Source organism: Hemitrygon akajei, chromosome 18, assembly GCF_048418815.1.
Source record: "Hemitrygon akajei chromosome 18, sHemAka1.3, whole genome shotgun sequence".
Classification (NCBI taxonomy): domain Eukaryota; kingdom Metazoa; phylum Chordata; class Chondrichthyes; order Myliobatiformes; family Dasyatidae; genus Hemitrygon; species Hemitrygon akajei.
Window position 1 is genome coordinate 6,254,847 of NC_133141.1, and position 21,404 is coordinate 6,276,250.

A 21,404-nucleotide genomic window follows, 5' to 3' on the forward strand; every position below is an offset into this window, starting at 1 on the left:
ATAAGACACAGGAGGACATGCCCTGTTCTCATTGTTAGCATCAGGAAGGAGGTACAGAAGCCCAAAGACACACAATCAGAACGATTCAGGAACAGCTTCTTCCCTTCTGCCATCAGAGAGCGAGAGATAGTGAGTGAATTATACTGTACATATATACATACACACATTTACACACACACTGTAATATTCTCTGCGTTTATCATGTAGTTCATTGTACTGCTACCGTAAAGTCAAATTTCACGACATATGCCGGGGATATTAAACCTGATTCTGATTGAGTCATTCAGCCCACCGAGTCTGCTCCGCTATTCCATGTGGCTGATTAATTATCCCTCTCAACCCCATTCTCCTGCCTTCTCCCCGTAACCGTTGACACTCTTACGAATCAGGAATCCATCAACCTCTGCTTTAAATATACTCAATGACTTGGCCTCCACAACCGCCTATGGCAACGAATTTCACAGATTTACCGACCTCAGTCTAAAAAAATTCCTCGTCTCTGTTCGAAATGGACGTCCCTCTGGTCCTTGACTCTCCCATTTAAGAAATATCCTACCAATGTCCACTCTATTTAGGCCTTTCAATATTCGATAGTTTCAATAAGATCCCTCCTTATTCTTCTGAATTCCAGCGAGTACAGGCCCAGAGCCGTTAAACGCCCCTCATACCCTTTCAATCACAAAATCATTCTCGTAAATATAAAATAAACTGTCTTAATAACAGTGAAACGAGATTATTGGTGATGATTTTTACAACATCCTTCCCGTAAGGAAATCCACTCCTACCCAGCCAACCCATAAGTGACGCCGGAACCTCAGCGAGGGCTGCGTTAGGGCAGGGTTCCCAAACATTTTTTTAATACCATAAATCCTTACCATTAACCGAGGGGACGCCTTGCCACGACTGCAGGGGCGCCAACATATTACCAACCCTTTCCTGGGGGTGCTCAAATTTGGACTTTATCCTATTTTCTACCCAAACACTTTTTAAACGTTGTGACTGTATACACCTCCAAATCCTCCAGCAGCTCAAGTTGGATATTCACCGCCTTGCCCAAACTCCTCTTCCAATATTTCTCTTCACTTTAAATAGGCATTTTCTAGTTCCAGACTCTGGAAAAGCATTTAATACCTGATCAATCACCTCAATTTTATAAACCTAACGTTGCCCATAAGATACTACATTCCAGTGAGAATGTACCCTGAATTTCTAATCTCCCCTTAAAATACAACAGCTACAAATACATAGAAACATAGAAAACCTACAGTACAATGCAGGCCCTTCGGCCCACAAAGCTGTGTCAAACATGTCCTTACCTTAGAAATTACCTAGGGTTACCCATAGCCCTCTATTTTTTTGAGCTCCGTATACCTATCCAGGAGTCTCTTAAAAGGCCCTATCATATCCGCCTCCACCACCATTACCGGCAGCCCATTCCACACACTCACCATTCTCTGCCTAAAAAACTTACCCATGACATCTCTTCTGTACCTACTTCCAAGCATCTTAAAATTGTGCCCTCTCATTCTAGCCATTTCAGCCCTGGGAAAAAGCCTCTATCTATATGATCAGTGTTTCTCATCATCTTATACACCTCTCATCCTCTGTCACTCCAAGGAAAAAAGGTCAAGTTCACTCAACCTGTTCTCATAAGCCATGCTCCCCAATCCAGGCAACATCCTTGTAAATCTCTGCTGCACCCTTTCTATGGTTTCCACATCCTTCCTAAAGTGCCGCAACCAGACCTGAGCACAGGACACGAAGTGGGGTCTGACCAGGGTCCTATATAGCTGCAACATTACCTTTAGGCTCCTAAAATCTATCCTACGCTTGATGAAGGCCAATACACCATATGCTTTCTTAACCAGAAAGTCAACCTGCGCAGCAGCTTTGAGTGTCCTATGGACTCAGGCCCCAAGATCCCTCTGATCCTACACACTGCCAAGAGTCTTACCATTAATACATTATTCTGCCATCATACTTGACCTACCAAACTGAACCACCTCACACTTATCTGGGTTGAACTCCATCTGCCACTTCTTAGTCCAGTTTTGCATCCTATCAATGTCCTGCTTTAACCTCTGACAGCCCTGCAAACTACCCACAACACATCCAACCTTTGTGTCATCAGCAAATTTACTAACCCATCCATCCACTTCTTCATCCAGGTCATTTATATAAATCACAAAGAGCAGGGGACCCAGAGCATATCCCTGAGGCACACCACTGGTCCCCGGCCTCCATGCAGAATATGACCCATCTACAACCACTCTTTGCCTTCTGTGGGCAAGCCAGTTCAGGATCCACAAAGCAATGTCCCCTTGGATCCCATGCCTCCTTACTTTCTCAATAAGCCTTGCATGGGGTACCTTGTCAAATGCCTTGCTGAAATCCATATACACTTCATCTACTGCTCTACCTTCATCAATATGTTTAGTCACATCCTCAAAAAATTCAATCAGGCTTGTAAGGACCGACCTGCCTTTGACAAAGCCATTCTGACTATTCCTAATCATATTATGCCTCTCCAAATGTTCATAAATCCTGCCTCCAAGGATCTTCTCCATCAACTTACCAACCACTGAAGTAAGATTCATTGGTCTATAATTTCCTGGGCTATCTCTACTCCCTTTCTTGAATAATGGAACAACATCTGCAACCCTTCAATCCTCTGGAACCTCTCCCATCCCCATTGATGATGCAAAGATCATCGCCAGAGGCTCAGCAGTCTCTCCCTCACCTCCCACAGTAGCTTGGGGTATGTCTCATCTGGTCCCGGTGACTTATCCAACTTGATGCTTTCCAAAAACTGCAGCACACCCTCTTTCTTAATATCTATATGCTCAATCTTTTCAGTTCGCTGTAAGTCATCCCTACAATCGCCAAGATCCTTTTCCATAGTGAATACTGAAGCAAGGTATCCATTAAGTATCTCCACTATCTCCTCTGGTTTGATACACATTTTTCCATTGCCACACTTGATTGGTCCTATTCGCTCACATCTTATCCTCTTGCTCTTCACATACTTGTAGAATGCCTTGGAGTTTTCCTCAATCCTGTTTGCCAAGGCCTTCTCATGGCCCCTTCTGGCTCTGCTAGTTTCTTTCTTAAGCTCCTTCCTGCTAGCCTTATAATCTTCTAGATCGCCATCATTACCTAGTTTTTTGAACCTTTTGTAAGCTCTTCTTTTCTTCTTGACTAGATTTACAACAGCCTTTGTACACCATGGTTCCTGTACCCTACCATCCTTTCCCTGTCTCATTGGAATGTACCTATGCAGAATTCCATGCAAAATCCCCTAAACATTTGCCACATTTTTTCCATACATTTCCCTGAGAACATCTGTTCCCAATTTATGCTTCCAAGTTCCTGCCTGATAGCCTCATACTTCCCCTTACTCCAATTAAACGCTTTCCTAACTTGGCTGTTCCTCTCCCTCTCCAATGTTGTGGTAAAGGGGATACAACAGACAGACATACTTTATTGATCCCGAAGGATCACTATCTCCAAAATGCTCTCTCACAGAGATCTGACACCTGACCAGGTACCAGGTTCATTTCCCAATACCAGATCAAATACAGCCTCTCCTCTTGTAGGCTTATCTGTTTGTACATATTGTGTCAAGAAATCTTCCTGAACACACCTAACAAACTCCACTCCATCTAAATCCCTTGTTCTAGGGGCATGCCAATCAATATTGGGGAAATTAAAATCTCCCACCATGACAACACTGTTGTTACACTTTTGCAGAATTTGCCTCCCTATCTGCTCCTTGATGTCCGTTACTATTGGGTGATCTATAAAAAAATACCCAGTAGAGTTATTGACCCCTTCCTGTTCCTAACTTCCACCCAGAGACTCAGTAGACAATCCCTCCATGTCTTCCTCCCCCCATGCCACTCTCTTATCAACAGTGCCACGCCCCCACCTCTTTTGCCCTCCCCTCCCTGTCCTTTCTGAAACATCTAAAGCCTGGCACTCAAAGTAACCATTCCTACCCCTGAGCCATCCAAATCTCTGTAATGGCTACAACATCATAGCTCCAAGTACTGATCCACACTTTAAGCTCATCTGCTTTATTCATAATACTCTTGCATTAATATCAACACATCTCAAACCATCAGTCTGTGCGGATTGGTTATAACATCTCCTCCTCGTTGACAATCAACACTGGCACACCTCAGGGGTGTGTGCTTAGCCCACTGGTCTACTGTCTTTATACACGACTGTCTGGCTAGGCATAGCTCAAATACCATCTACGAATTTGTTATTGATACTACCATTGTTGGTAGAATCTCAGGTGGTGATGAGAGGGCATATGCCAGCTACTGGAATGGTGCCACAGCAACAGCTTGGCACACATTAGTAAGACGAAAGAGCTGATTGTGGACTTCAGGAAGGGTAAGGTGAAGGAACACATACTAATCCTCACAGGGATCAGAAGTGGAGAGAGTGAGCAGCTTCAAGTTTCTGGGTGTCAAGATCTCTGAGAATCTAACCTGGTCCCAAAATACTGATGAAGGCAAGATAATGGCTGCACTTTATTAGGAGTTTGAAGCGATTTGACATGCTAACAAATACTCAAAAACTTCTACAGTTGTACCGTGGAGAGCATTCTGACAGGCTGCATCATTGCCTAGTATGGAGGGGTAAAGGACCCAAAGAAGCTGCAGAAGGCTGTAAATCTAGTCAGCTCCATCTTGGGCACTAGCCTACAAAATACCCAGGACATCTTTAGGGAGTGGTGTCTCAGAAAAGCAGCATCCATTATTAAGGACCTCCAGCACCCAGGGCATGTCCTTTTCTCACTGTTACCATCAGGCAGGAGATACAGAAGCCTGAAGGCACACACTCAGCGATTCAGGAACAGCTTCTTCCCCTCTGCCACCCGATTCCTAAATGGACTTCGAAGTTTTGGACACTACTCACCTTTTTTAATATACAGTATTTCTGTTTTTGCACATTTTAAAATAATCTATTCAATATACACAATTGATTTGTTTGTTTTATTTTATTTATTATTATTATTTTCTCTCTGTATTGCATTAAACTGAAGTTAACCAATTTCACCTCACATGCCGGTGGTAATAAACATTATTCTGATTCGATCACCTGCCTATTCTCCCTCTAGCACTGTCTCCAAACTTTCTCTATTTGTGAGACAATTACCCCTTCCTCCGTCTCTTCAGTTTGGTTCCAACTCCCTCCCCAGCAATCCTAGTTTAAACTCTCAATAGCTTTAGCAAACCTCCCTGCCAGGATATTGGTCCCTCTGGGATTCAAGTCTAACCCATCCGTTTTGTACAGGTCATTCCTGCACCAAAAGAGATCTCAATGATCCAGAAATCTGAATCTCTGCCCCCTACTCCAATCTTTCAGCCACGCATTTATCCTCCACTGCACTCTATTCCTATCCCGAGATTACTACCTTTGAGGTCCTGCCTATGTCATTGATACCAATATGTTCTACAACCTCTGGCTGTTCTCCTTCCCACTTCAGGATATTGTGAACGCGATCAGAAACATCCCACACCCTGGCATCTGGGTGGCAAACTACCATCCGTGTTTCTTTCCAGCATCCACAGAATTGCCTGTCTGCCCCCCTAACTATAGTTATAATAAAATGAATATGTTTAATTATTTTGAACTGTGGGGAATCTAGAGTACTTGTGATGCCATAGAAAGACAAGATTAAGCTTTCCTTCCATTTGAGGAGTGTGGGTGGCAGAATACATCACAAAAATATTACTGCTGGTTACACACAACCATAAAATCACAAGTGTAGCCAAATCCTCTTTTATGATGTTGGCACTGGTGCTGGCTAAAGAATAGATCTGGTGAACTTAATTATTTTGCAGTATGGTAATATTGCAACTTAAAGCAATCTTATCAGCCCCTTTGTTCTAATGTTCAGTTACCTACTCCCACCAACCCCAATTCATTTATTACCAACCTACAGTAATGGTAATTCACAATAACCAATTAACCCATTAGCCAGCAAGTCTATGTGGAAGGAAAATGGAACACCTGAGGGAAATCCACACTTCCAGAAGGAATGTAAAAATTGCATTCAAGCACAAGATTGAACATGGGTCCCTGCTGTACTATTATGCCTTCCATCTGTGCATCAGATAGAACTCTACCAACTTTCCTCACTTTAGTTAAAATTAAAGCTTCCATGAGATTCATCAGTTCAAGAATTTACGTCCCCACATGAAGGATATGAATTTAGGAAACGAGAGAGAAAGCTTAATGTACAAGTGTTTGATGTCTCTAGGCCTGTATCTGGAGTTCAGAAAGATGAGGGAAGATCTCATTGTAATCTACTAGCTACTGAGAGGCTTGGAGTGGACATGGAGAGGATGTTTCCATTGGTAGGAAAATCTAGGATCCAAGGGCGCAGCCTCAAAATAAAGTAACATTCTCTTTAAAACTGTGATGAGAAGAAATCTCTTTAACCAGAGGCCATGTCATTTTTAAGGTAGAGAATGCTAAGTTCTTGATTTGTAAGAAAGTTAAGGATTATGGGGAGGAGGCAGGAGAAACAAAAACTGAATGGGGGAGACACATGATGGGCCAAATGGCCTGATCCTTCCCCTATATCTTATGGTCAATTGCAGTTGTACCTGCTAAACAAATCCAAAAGGAGGTCCATTGACATACATCTGCCTCAAACTCGCAAATCTCTCTCTCCATTTCAGATGAATACTTAAATATAATGTGTAATTTATTCAAAAGCTGAGTTGAAAATTGCTTAACATTAGATGTTGAGGTTTTCTAATGCTAGCAGCAATCTGAAAGGACATTCACCAGGATCTTGCCTGGACTGCAGCAGTTCAGTTACAAGGAGAAGCTGGAGAAGTTACAATGCATCTGGTCTCAAACCTCTGCTGCTTTGCAGCTATACCCACTCACAGGAAAGGCTTTGGGAGTAAACTCCGAGAGAAGAATCCAGGATTGGAGTCCCTAAAGCAGCCCTATGTTGAGTTCAAACCTGACGGGCAACTCTTGCAATGCTGCTGGTGCCAAACTGCACCTACGTCTGCCGTTCCTTTGGGTTCTTCAGATGCGTGGAAAGGGGTAGCCTGCTACATGGTCAACAAGTTACCCTCCATATTGTACTGCCTAGGCTTGTGTATCTAGACAACAAGGACACAACATCCATGGTCGGGCCTGGCCAAAGGAGGCCTCAATCAATCAACGTAGGGTAGACTAACGGAGACCAAACATACCACATCTGAAGTAGATAAAAGGCACATTTTATCAAGGTAAAGATTTAGACCAGACATGGTCATATTCTTCATCCAGAGTGGCACTTACCTGGAATAGACTGGATGAAGCTGAGTCACTGACAAAATTTAAATGGGCAGATAAGCACTTAAATTGTTTTAAGCATAGAAGGCTTGAGCCAAGTGCTGGGAGATGGGATTAATCTGAAAGGGTGCTCAGTGGTCGGTAAGAATAAGTTAGACTGAACAGCACATTTTCCCACTGCACAATTCTAGGATTAAATTTACATTAGATAATGGTATATCATGTGACCAAGACTGATAAATTTCATAGATATTTTAAAACCAGGCGCTGAAAACATGGGGAATGAAGGCTAGGATTTATAAAAACATCATAAAATCTATTAAAGGGCTTTTTCAAAATAATACTAGTTTCAAATCACCAACATAAAACATAAAAACATAAACATGCACATGACAACTTCAAACAATCTTCACCCAACTCAACTCATTTAAAACAAGCTTTTTAAAAAATAGAATTGAAAACACTGCAAAGGATATATTAAAACAAATTTGCATCATGGTGGAGTAAAGATAACCGTCATTCGGAAACAGAAAAATAAACCTCTGTAGAACAGCAACAAAAGAACTGTGTATAAGATAGCACATTCCTCTAGATCAGGGGCTCATGATCTTTTTATATGCCATGAAGCCTGGTTGGACCCCAGGTTGGGAACCCTGCCTTAGATCAATTAAAACAAATTACCACTGCATAATAAGTAAACTCCCAACTCAACAGGAATGCCATACAAGTTGACAGGCTTTCACATAATTAAAAACTCTTAAAATGCACCAGATCAAAGATGAAATTTATTTTCTTAAATTGTGGAAGTGTCAACATAATGCAATATTTCACATGATAAATAAATTGAAGAGGTGCAGAAAGTGGAAGAGATCATGCATAAAATCCACACATTTTAAGTCAGATTGATCAAATGTAGCACCAGAGAAACTGCATTCAGGCTTAAAAACCTTTTAAAAATATAAATTACTTAACATGATCATGCTACAAAAAGCAATTCATTAAAGCAGTTTTAGCAAACAGGAGTCTTCAGAAATCTACTTGATCTTGATTTGTTAAATAACAAAATATTAATCAACTGGATTGGATCTTCAAATACTTCAGTACAAAGTTAACTGTGCTAAATAGCAACTATTTAGTTTCTGTATCGGATCATGAAGTTTCTCAACACATATGCTTGTACCTCTACCAAAATTACTATTTTATGCAACTCCCAGTTATTGTGAGCAAGTCTGAAAGCAAGTAGAGCATTGTGCTTGAGGCACTGACTTTAATGTACTTGCTTCTGATAGTTTTTGTTAATTATCCAACTATTCCATTGCACTTTGAGGCGTGGGCCCCAAAATAAGAACACCATCACATGTTACAAGTGAAAATGTATCACACCTGACAATGCACTCTTGGAAATGTGGGGAAAAGCTCTTTTCTTCACATCTCCGCATCCAGTCCTGAAAGCTGTGAAGAATGGGAATCAGTAAGAGTTATTGCTGATTTTGCAGAGATTCATTTTTGAAGGCCTGCCGCAATCACAGTTACACAAGAGTGGTCTAAAAAGTGAAATGATGATCCTGCCAGCAGTTTGTAAGAATTACATCAGGTTTGCATCAAAGCGTCATAACTACTTAGGTCACAATGGGCACCAAGTCATTCACCACAATAAAATTTGCTATAACAAAAAAAAAAGAGAAATCAGGACTTTGTAGGTGCAACATTTAGTTATTCAGTTTAACTAGCTGGAAAAATTCTCTTTTGCTCTGACTTTACAGAAGCAACAAACTCTGTAATTTTAACGCAGTCCTTTGCATTTCACATCTGCATTCGGGAGCAGGTAGACCATTTTATCCAAATTCAATCTGCTCATTGGTGAAGCTAAGATTACCAATTTCCAGAAATCTTTTGTAACCCAATACATTTTGTGCCACCATATGGAAAGAAGATCCAGAGCAACTGAGTAACATGCAGATTCAACCCAATCAAATTCCAAACGGATACTGACGGCTCTGCACGAGGCCAGTAAGTGCGTTTTACTCCAGCGTGCTTGAAAACTAGGTTCAAAACTTCAAATTACAAGCCCTTTAAAAAAAAACTTTTAGGAATATTACTGGCTGAAAATGATAGCAAATTTGAAAAGGCCACTCATGTAGCTTTTTGTGCAAATCACCTCCTTTATTAAGATATTGATTTAATATTAGTGACTCAGTTTTACCACACTCCACACACATTTCAAAGAAATTTACAGTGCCAAATACTGATGTTCCAAAGAGATTTTCTTCCTCCCTCCCAAGAAATTCAGATGCAGAAAATATGTACACCAATTCATCAGTAATACTTCTATTTAAAATATTCAAACATCAGTGGAAAAGTCAAGGCAATATTCTTCAGTATCCAGGGATTCCAGTGACCAATTTACAATGCTTGCACGTTGCCTCCTTGCTAAGTTAGAAATCTTTAAAAAAAGCACACAGACATTGAAAAAAAATGTTTTCTTCTTTATTTATGAACTCATCTGAACATCAGATATACCTGATAATTGTTGGTTATTGAAAACCTTTTGTACATTTGAAATTGATGGCAAGAATCAAAACAGTGATGACAAGAATCAAAACAGCGATGGCATATTTAGGAAACTGTTGAAAAACAAGTCAGGTCTAAAGCAGTGTGATGTCAGCCAGGTCCATACAGACAGCATGGGTCAACGGTTAACCAAAAAACTCTGCACATAAAGCAAGAGTTTGGTTAACCTCTCAAAAGAATGAAGAGCAGGACAATATTTGACAAAAGGATTTTTTTTTAAATGTCACACCACCCCTGATAACCTGGGTAAAGGCTACATCAAACTGGAACAAACTTGTTCTGAACAGAATGCATTTGACGAGGATTTAAAAACTTTCAGACTGAAAGTAGGACATACTGAAAAAAATCCTAACATTTCTCCAAGCTCCATTCTCTTCTGTCACACACTCCAACTCTCTGGATCAAAGTCGTTCTCTGTTGAAGGAAAACAGATAACTAAACATATGTTGGTAGAAATGAATTACCAGTCTGACAATGAAAGTGAAAATGGTTATAAGATTGCAGTTTTTAAAAAATCTACTTGAGCATATAGCACCGGCTTTAAAGGGGAAAATAATTAACACAGGGAACAGGTAGTGTTAATGCCTACATTGAAATATGCAGGTGGCTCAGATGGCCCTTTCAGTGATATAATTATGTATGTGTCTATGCAAACCAAATAACTATTAAAATTTAGAGTTTGTTTGTTACGTACTGTGTCGTATGACGTGGGTGATCATGGTTTCTCCATGACCATGATTGCTCTTCGCAAATTTTTCTACAGTAGTTTACCATTGCCTTCTACTGGGCAATGTCTTTACAAGATGGGTGACCCCAGCCATTATCAACCTCTTCAGAGATTGTCTGCCTGGTGTCAGTGACTGCACAACTAGAACTTGTGATACGCACAAACTGCTCATATGACCATCCACCACCTGCTCATGACCCTGATCGGGGGCTAAGCAGGTACTACCCCTTGCTAGCAGAGGGAAGGAGCACCTTACACCTCCTTTGGTTGAGACTTTTCTCCACCCCACCATCCTAAAATTTAGGGTGGCATTTTTTAAAATGTAAAGACACCAGATGTCTGGCACCACAGATGTGTGTTGCAGACTAGGCTAAAACATAAATGTGTGGATTGGTTTCAAGTAAAGTAATCAGAATTAAAGCAGTGATATTCTTATTTAATGTGTGCACAATCGGTATTCCAACTAATGACTTCCTGCTCACAGATTCTTCTCAAGATTTGATGATACACGTGTTCAAGTTCACTTTGAAATCTAAGCTTTGTTGCAGAAGCTGTGTCCCTTGTACCATGGGCAAATTAAATTGCGTATGAAGTTGCAAGGCTAGATAGGGTGAACAGGTGAGCGGTGACTAAGAATGGGAAGTACTGTAGATTTGTTGATAGAAAGGATCAAAGTGGAAATGACGACATTTATTTTCAAACATAAGAATAAAAGTGGTCTAATTCATTTCTTGCTGGGTGACAAAGATGTAATTAAAACGTAAGTGGATGAACACCTGAATAGCCAAAAAGCACAGGGCTACAGAAAAAGCCACGAAGTAGGATTACAGAAATAACACGTTTGGCTAGTTTGGACATCAGTCTTCTATGCTGTAAATGCCAAAGATGACAGTGGTCAAGAACCTTTCTGCCTATGAAGTTACAATGAAAATGCCAAAGCAGAAATTTAATCAGTTGTTACAGAATAACTTTTGCTTTCAAGGGTTAAAACTATGGATGGGAATTGATGAGTTTTAAAGACAATTAAGAGTAATAATGTTGAAAGTAGCCTGTCCAGAATATACCTTTCAGCTGCTATGTAAAGACTATCCAATCTTACTATTTAAGTCATTTTTGAAGTAAAACATTTCTTTGCCAGCCAACCCATACTACAACACCGCTGTGGAAAACTTGCACTAAAAAGTAACAGTTGTGTAAGAAGCCTTACCCCCGTTTTCACACTTTTTCAAAGTTGAAAACTGTCCCAATTTTAGTCTCAGTGTGTAACAGGGCAATTTTAGCATGACATTGGAGAATACACAATATTTTCAATATTCTGCCGAGTTCCACTATAATGCAGTTCGAATGACCACCTGAGTGCTTCAAAAGCTATTCCAAGTCATCTTACAGAAATCAACACTTCCACACACAAACAAGAATCTGAGCTCAAAAATAAGTTGGGTCAGAGAACTTTGGAGCAAAAACTAGTCAACATTAATAGTTTCCACTTTCTGCTACATGTGAGAGAGTAGCACAAGTATGACAATAGCTAGTAGAACTACAGTCTCACAGTGCCAGAGACCCAAATTCAATCTTGACTAGTGCGTGGAATTTGCATGTTTTCCCTAAAAGTGATCTAGTTTCCTCCCACATCCCGAAGACTTGTATTGTTAGGCCAATTGGCCACTGTAAATTGTCGCTAGTGTATAGATGAGGGGTAGAATCTGAGGCGGTTAGGGAGGGGGTTGATGAGAATGTGGGAGGAATACAAAATGAAATTAATGTAGGATTATTTTAAGTGGACAGCTGATAGGTGGCAATAATGGTTAATTTTCCACAGACAGGATCTGAGCAGTCAGTCAGAAAGCAGACACTAAAAAAGCAAGTTATAATATGGAGGACAGCTAGGATGTAGAGTTTGGTTGCTTCGGACAGCAAAGACGTTGTCTGCACTAGTAAGAAAAAGATTGAAAGAACTCTTTTCAATGGCAGTGAAGATATAAGTTGGTGAAAATGGTCATATTATGTTTATTTTTGAAAATGCTAGAAATCGGCCAGCCAGCATTTGTGAAGAGAAACAGAGTTTCAGATAAGCTTCTTCATTAGAATACCCGCAAGTTTTCTGATTTTCATTTTGGAATTTTTTTGATTTGCTATAGTTGCGTGACTGGTCCACACTAACAAATAACATCAGAAACATTTTACAAAAGAGAAAAAAAATTCTAAATAAACTGAAACCTGAAGAGGGGAGAAACTCATTCCACTTAACAAGTAAATTCTGTTCTATTTCCATCAAAATAGGAAAACAAGATTCTGAATGTGTCCAATCAGCAAGATTTCTTCCGCATTCACTGATGGAGCATTTTTTGGAAAAAAAGACAGCTATCTAGAAAAAAAAGAGCAGTGAAACCTAATTACTTTAATGAACGGTGCATCAACAACAGTCTCTATTAAAATCCTAATGCAAGCCACCATTAATGTATGGCTTAAAAATTATATTGAAATGATTATAAATCACCCACTCTGCTCCATGATGGGAACTTTTTTTGCATTTGAAAAATATTGCAACATTAACAGGCCAGGTGACGCAAAGTAGCCCACAATTTAACAAAAGGAAGTTGTCGGATTAGTGGTGTTTCTGCAATTCCTGGTGAGTCTAGAAGTGATTCTAGTTACAAGGTGATATCTTGATTGAGTATTCTAGAAACCCAAACAGAAAAGTGATCTTTACGACTTAAATGTTCAGAACTAAAAATTGTTTATTTAGTGATATAGTGTTGAGTCGGCCCTTCCAGCCACGCTGCCCCAGCAAACCCCAACCTAATTACAGGACAATTTACAATGACCAATTAACACACCCAGTACATTTTTGGACTCTGGGAGGAAACCAGAGGATCCGAAGAAAACCCACCCATTCTGTGGGGAGGATGAATTTATGAAACAGCACCGAAATTGAACTCCAAAACACCTGAGTTGTAATAGCTTTGCACTAACCCACTACCTACCATGGCGTCCAAAATGAATGACCTTATTAATGAAGGACTTAATCCTGCAACGTGCAAATGCACCACTGATTTTTTTTATTTAAAAGAGGTAGCTTGGATTTTGGTGCTTAACGACTAACCCTTCTGCTGAATATATAGAAAACTGAAGGGAGACTGAGAAGCTGATGTCATCCTGTGATGTCAGTGATGCTGCTGCAAGTTTCTAACTGTACCATGTATTATGCACATAACAATATACTTGACCTGACTTGACCTTTGAATTGTAGCTGTATTACTGAGTGCCTTTTGAGAATAAATCAACTGATGATTTGCATTTATTAATAAACAGTAATAAAAGAAAGCTGCAGAAATTCAAAGAAGGCACTGTAGCCTGCATGAACTTTATGCAGTAGGCAAATGATTAAGATTTTGCTTTCAGATGAACATTCTGATTCTCATATTCAGGCATTTAATGCTTATTGCATTGGATGCAAAAGTCAGAATTCATTTCAATCTCAAAGCAGAGGCATTATTATTGTGATATCTGTGAGAAATTCTACAGCACATATTCAAAATTACATAACTCCTTTTCAGTATTTTTCTGGATTCTTCTCACTTTGACTGTCTTTGTAGTTTGCCATAAACATGAGAATGCACCTAATGTGAATGGTGCTGAGGGCACTGTAAATGCCAGATGATTCCCTTGCATTTGATTTAATAGATATTATTTCCAACTTCACATGATATTATGTTGGTTAATTATCCAAAGCAGGTGCTCATGGAGTGAAAATTGTGCAACTTTTAAATGCCATGAGCTGAAAGGTCAAACTTTGAGTGATCAAAAGGTAAGAACATTGGTTTAAGTTGATTAAAGCATACAGACATAAATACTCTATTTTAAAGAAGTATGCCCCAATGAACTATTAAATGAAAAGAAATACCAAATGTGGAGAAATATTGGAAGTAAAGGTGACAAGATGTGTTTGGTTAGATTACTTATGTAGCACAAGGTCACAGAGCCTGAGATACTAGGCTAAGCCACCACTAATTCTTAGCAAAAATCTGCAACTAGATCAGGATTTGCAAATGGATTCCAAAATAAATGGAGGCGTGTAAGTTTATAGCGTCCACACAAATTGCCTTGAGTACAAAAGCCCACAGGTATTGTCTTATGAATACAGCAATATCAACTGCATCTGAAAAAGATTGAAAACACTTCAGTTCCTGGCATTATATTACACCTACCTATGTCAGTTTTTTTGCCTTGTTGTAGAGAGAGTCCACTACTTTACCCATATTCTGGATTGTTTCAAGCGCTGTTTCATATGTTTTGTCTACTGGAGGCTCGTCAAACACAATGAGGACTCCCTCTCCTTGGTCTAGAATACCTGAAATAAATAAAACAGAAAGATACAAGCATAACACCATAACTGGTTAGACAGTATACTTAAACTCTACTTGATAAATAGATATTTTTGTAATGTTAAGCAAACCAAAGTTATCCATACAAATCATTTAGTGAAGCACAAAAACACCGATCCACCAAAAACTATTAATTTGCATGATTAACTTTTTAATTGGTATTATCTTATTATTGTGATGTGCATCAAGATAGTGAAGCTTGCCATCCAGGCAAATCATGCCATACATAGGCAAAAAGAAAACAGAATGCAGGATATAGTTTTGTGGCTGACAGTCTTAGAATTGAGATTTAAAGCAATGGAACGATTGTAATAAATACATTGAAAGGATCTGCTGGGGCTAGTCACAGAGCTACCATGTCCTTATGCCATCTGAATTAGGCATGTCTATTTTACCAACCATATACAATACTGTGCAAAAGTCTTAGGCACATGTAAAAAGATTCTGTAAAGTGAAGATGCTTTCAAAAATAATGAGGGGACAGCAATTTGATGTATCTTTCATCTGCTGCACTCAGTTTCCATAGCTGACCACTGCGTTTCTGGTCCTCAATCTTGCCCATTTTTTTTTGTGCTTCTTCAGAAGAGCTTGGACAGCATATTGTGAAACTCCTGCCTGCCGCAAAATTTCTGCTTGGGAGAGGCCTTGCTGATGCAGGGTGCCCACCTTGTGTCTTGTAGCTATGCTCACTCTTGCCATGGTGGAACAATTGATTTGAAGGTTAAACTGTCATATCTGCCACATCTTCACCTTTTAGTTAGGTTGTCCTTCACTCATTTTGATTCCTTCTACACTTTGTTTCAGTTAGTCAGTTTAGTTCATTCAATTCATTATGTCATTGATCATTAGCATCCTGTTTGTTATCTTTGTTTAATCACGTACTGGGCTATATACCTACAAAGTAATCAAGTTTTTTAAAATTTAAAATGTGGTCTAATTATTTAATGTTACTTTCTTTAACAAAATACAAGTATTTCTCTAACATTTACATTTTTGGAAAATTAATATTTGGAAATATAAAAATTTGCTCTTCTACTGACACACTAATACAGAAGACAAAAAAATAACAAAATGTGTATAAAAAAATCTAAGGTGGCTAAGGCTTTTACACAGTACTGTACCTCACAGGCTACATACAATCTGCTACATTGTGCATATGTTCAGCATTTGAGACAATGTCCAATCTTGAGACAGCTGAGTCACAACCTGGCTCCCCTCCAGCTGATTTTGCCACACCAAGTTGCTATGGATTATGGGCTCAACTCAATTGCCTTGGACCTCTGGAATGCCAATGAAAATATAACTGCTTGTTCCTTTAATTTTTTTCTCAATCTTTACAGCAAAGATGTTCATCTTCCCAAAATCCAATCCTTCAAGAGGGGAAGGGAAGAGGAAGAAGATAAAATAAAACACATCTTGATGTTTGCTACTTTTGACTAAGATGTTTTCTCCACAAATAAAGATACTGCTCGGTCAAAATAGCTCTTTGCAAATGGAAACAGGGGTTAGATTAGGTTATATTAATTGCATGAAAAATGTTTGGTTATTGCTTAATTGAATGTGATGTGCAGAAAAAAATTCTTAAAAAATACTTAGTTTTAGCTTCTCATTTGTTCAACATTGACAGTCTACACTTACCATGAAATTTCTTGTCCAAGATCATTTGGGAAAGTTTTCTTTCCACATCACCCTAAATTAACAATATAGTGTTAAAGCAAAGTTCTAAAATACACATCCCCTGCCACAAATGTTATTTTAGCACAATCTTATGGGGTTAAACTAAAAACAAGATTCCACTCCTCAGTTCTGCTCTGTCATTCAATAAGATCATAACTGATCTACTACACTTTCTTGTACTAACTTCACACCCTTCAAAACCTTTAATAGGCAAGAAATATATCAATCTGCTCTTAAACGTATTCAGCAACCAAGTCTCCAGTTTTTTTTGGGTACACAATTCTAAAAATTTAGTCAAGAAACCATGAGGACACATAGCAGATTAGGAAACTCAGTAGTTTCTAGATAACTTTTTGTTAACTTCAGGTGCTATTAAGTTTTGCAGATAGGACAGTTACTTTTGACCATCAATCCCAAGAATGGATATAGTTTTTAAATACAGTGGATTCTGGTTAATTGGGACACATCAGGACCAGTACATTTTAGCCCAATTAAGCACAGCACCAATTAGCCAAAGTTTCATGAAAATAGTTAAAAATGTATAAAAATGACAAACTACCATTTAACTGAGTAACAAATAATGTATTTAAGTGAAATACAGAACAAACTGGAACACTACCAACATAACGATAGTACTATGAAACTGTGTATTACAGGTGTCCCCCGTTTTTCGGACGTTCACTTTACGACACCTCACTGTTACGAAAGACCTACATTAGTTACCTGTTTTCGCTAACAGAAGGTGTTTTCACTGTTATGAAAAAAGGCAGCGCGCAAAAAAGGCAGCACCCGAAAAAAGGCAGCGCGCGCCCCGAGCAGCCAAGCTCCTCCCCCTAGAACTGCATTCTAGCCGCCATTGCCTAAACACGTGCCAGTGAGGATCTGTACTTTATGTAGATTTATTTTGTGCATCCGTTAGCAAGATGAGTTCTAAGGTATCGGAAAAGCCTAAAAGAGCTAGTAAGGGTGTCACACAGCGTAAAACTAGACATAATTAAGCATTTCGATCATGGTCAACGAAGTAAGGACAAAGTGAGTTTGCTTTGTGGAAGTTGACGAAGATGATGTTGAAGAGGTTTTGACATCCCATGACCAAGAACTGATAGATGAAGAGCTGATGCAATTGGAAGAGGAAAGGATAACAATCGAAACCGAACACAGTAGCGAATGGCCCGAAAGTGAAGTCGTCCAGGAACTGAATGTCAAGTAACTGCGTGAGATTTTAGCTGCGATTGACAATGCTACAATGATTGCAGAAAAGTACGACTTTAATTTTGAAAGGGTGCGTAGGTTTAGGGCATATTTGCAGGATGGTTTGAGTGCTTACAAAGAACTGTATGATAGAAAAATGCACGAGGCTAAGCAGTCAAGCATACTGTCGTTTTTCAAGCCTTCCACATCAGCCACAGCAGACGACGAACCTCGACCTTCAACATCGAGGCAGGAAGACATAGAAGGTGACCTGCCTGCCCTGATGGAAACAGGCAACGATGAGATGACACCCCAGTCTCCTCTATCTCCCACCACCCCAACAACTCAGCTTAACACACCATCATCAGTGTGCTCGCTGTCTTCCCAATTCCAGTAAATGAAACTACACTGTACATACATTATTTCTACTTTATATAGGCTGTGTATTTTTATGTGTTATTTGGTATGATTTGGCAGCTTCATAGCTTAAAGGTTACTGGAGAGAGTGCTTCTGCCGAGAGCGCTTGCGCCATGTTTTTACCGAGAGCACTTGCGCCAAGTGTTTCTGCCGAGTGCTTGCGCCAAGTGTTTCTGCCAAGAGCGCTTGCATGAGATTTTCGCTACGGTGGACAGCGCTGCAATGATTGCAGTAAAGTATTTCTACTTTATATAGGCTGTATATTTATCAGAGCATTCTTGCTTTTACTATATGTTACTGTTATTTTAGGTTTTATGTGTTATTTGGCATGATTTGGTAGGTTATCTTTTGGGTCTGCAAACGCTCAGAAATTTTTCCCATATAAATAAATGGTAATTGCTTCTTCACTTTACGACATTCCGGCTTACGAACCGTTTCATAGGAATGCTCTACCTACGGATGGCGGGGGAAACCTGTAGTCCCTAAATTATTGACAGAGGAGTTCATCCAGTGTATGCTGACGTGTCCTTTTGTAAATGAACAAAATCAGCTCAGACACCTAGTGCAGATAACGCACTGCCTTCCTGCATGAAGTACTGTCGTAATGTCATTAGGCAGATGGTTTTTAATTTGGTCCAGTAAGAGTAATATTTTTCCAGCTAGTATCAAATCTATTCATGACGTCTTGGCAAAGGTCTGAAATTCAAAATAAAAAGCAAAAATCACTGCTTTTTGAATTGGTGTCTGTTGACCCAAAAGGGAGAACCTAATACTAGCACATGCAACTGATGTTATTTAAAATCTGTTTGCTCTAACCACAGTGTAGGGTCTAACAGCCACAAGTGCAACGACTGATGCTAGTTGGAAACTAATCAGCAAGTCTCCTGTCTCAATTACGTGGCATAGTGTCCCAAATAAATAGAGGGAATCCTGGCTATTTTCTCAATCAGTTTTTGTTCTTTATGAGTTGTCCCAAATAAGCAGTGGTCCAATTAACTGGAATCCACTGTATTTCAAAACATTTCTCCATTACTGATTTCTAAATTTCAAATAAGCTGCTGGTTTCCTCATATAAACATCCAACACCTAATGTACCTGGATGAAAAATGGAAAACTGACCCGCAAGTGCATCTGGCTATCAAACTACAGGAGATTTAAACTTCACGGCAGTAACTGGCCCACTAGATATAAAAGAGCATAGGCACTCTTATGAACTTTAAATTAGTGAAGTTAATTGAAAAGTGTCTTCCCTTTCATTCCTGACTCAGAGCACGTTCATTCCTTTAGTTGGAGTATAACTTTAGGAGGCAAAGGATTATTTCATTTGATTTGTGAAATCTAATTATGAGATAATCTGGCTTATTACAAAAAGTACTTGGATCAGTTTTGCCAAGATTAATTGCTTTTCCTATAGAAATCAATAACAAGACCTTCAGTCCAAAAGCTAAATATCACCTTGTTTTATTTTTAAAAGTTGTGCTCACAGAGCAATTGATGCCCATTAAAGTTGATACTTTATTAGTCTTATTGTGTCCATTCCGAAAACAGAAGATAGATTAAAAACAGAGGCAAAGATACTGCAAATTTTCTTGATTTGTTCAGTTTTGTTACAAGTTCAAATTGTTACATACCCCATGGGTATCTTGTGACTGTCTGATGACCATGATGTAATTAAGTATCTTGTGAGCATGATGTAATTGTCTTGTGATGGTGGGGTGATGTAATTTTCCCGCCAGTGAGCGGTCACATGATGGCATGTTCCAACAGGTATTTAAGGGAAAACCCCTGTTGTGACGTAGGTAGTTTGTTAGCTAGTTTTGCTGCGTATTTGTCTCACAACACAGTTTCGCTTTAAAGTGGAGTTTTACTTGCTATTTTAAAGTGGAGACGTTATCGCCAGCAGTTTCGCCAATCACTGCCAGTTTTTGTTTGAGCACCTTTATTTTACCTCTACAGTCTAATATTGGAGAGTGAAGACTTTACTAAAGTACAGGAACCCGAAGGATTGAGTAAAGTTATTGCCATTCAGTGATTTTTATAAAGGATCGACCTTATTGAATCTTCGTTCAGGAATAGTGGCCTGCATCTGAGATAACCCCTGCAAAATCAGGAAGGTTTGTGCAGTGTTCACCCACCAGCAAAAAGGTCAGTTCCTTAAAGCCGTTTTATTTCCTTCATCGTGAATCCTTTGGACAAGACATCTCTCATCTGGGATCAGCAGTAACGTCACGTCTTCGAAGAAATCAGTTTTCAGGGAAGTCTCTCCTTACTGACTGTATAAATCACTTGGACTTTCGAATTTACCACTTTAAGACTGTGTTCGAATTTACCACTTTAAGACTGTTCGAATTTACCACTTTAAGAACTATTCCAGAGTTTGGCTGTTTGTTAAATTGCTGTATAGCAGTTAACTTTCGGTTAAGTTAGTCGTTTGTTTACTTTTCACTTTTGTTGAGCAGAGTTTAATAAATGTTTGTTTGTTTATAAAACCTGACTCAATTCTATATTCATTGTTGCCGACCACGTAACAAAATAAATTGTGTAAAGGAAGAGTTCTATTATTTGAATCGTTAAATGCAATGAAAGATAATAACTAACAGTAGCTGTTTTGCACATAATTTCCTCATAGCAATGATTCCTTAAAAGGCTCAGTCCTACTGGTGTTGATTGCTCGTTAGGCTCCGGTTCAAGGATCCATATTAATGAAAGATGAACCCCAGCTTTACTTAACAAGCACTTTCAGTGTAATTTTGAATAAAGACTAAGAATGCTACCCAAAAATTTCCCTCTTTTTCCTTCAGTAATAAGGTTAACTGCATGTGCACTCGCCGAAATCAACTGCCGAAACAAAATTACGTGGAGCCTTCCTCTTCAAAGGTGCAGCCATTTATTTTTCAAATTTAGCTATCCATGGAGATGCTCAATAAAAATGTCCGTTTTGTTTCAGTTATTTTTTGGTGAAAACTCTCAATAAATTTCTGTTATGAGAGAACCCCAAGGAAATTTGCATTTGAACACATCTCAAATACAATTACTACACATGACACTTTTTAAAATACAGGCACCAACACAAACAATACTGTTCATGACCAGTTAATCTACCATGTGTAGGGAAAGAATT

The 21,404-nt window shown here is 39.1% G+C and overlaps 1 protein-coding gene across 2 annotated transcripts in view; it reads right to left on the reverse strand.

The window, feature by feature from the left end:
• Positions 1–9,779: 9,779 nt before the first annotated feature.
• Positions 9,780–21,404, reverse strand: part of LOC140741046 (26S proteasome non-ATPase regulatory subunit 11) — a 51,428-nt gene continuing 39,803 nt past the window's right edge. For both annotated transcript variants that reach the window (XM_073070706.1, XM_073070705.1), the window contains 3 exons: positions 16,636–16,687; positions 14,821–14,963; positions 9,780–10,299 (listed from right to left, as the gene is read on the reverse strand). In XM_073070706.1, the coding sequence (XP_072926807.1) occupies positions 14,821–14,963; positions 16,636–16,687 (195 nt within the window). In that variant the 3' untranslated portion in view covers positions 9,780–10,299. The remainder of the gene's footprint in view (positions 10,300–14,820; positions 14,964–16,635; positions 16,688–21,404) is intronic.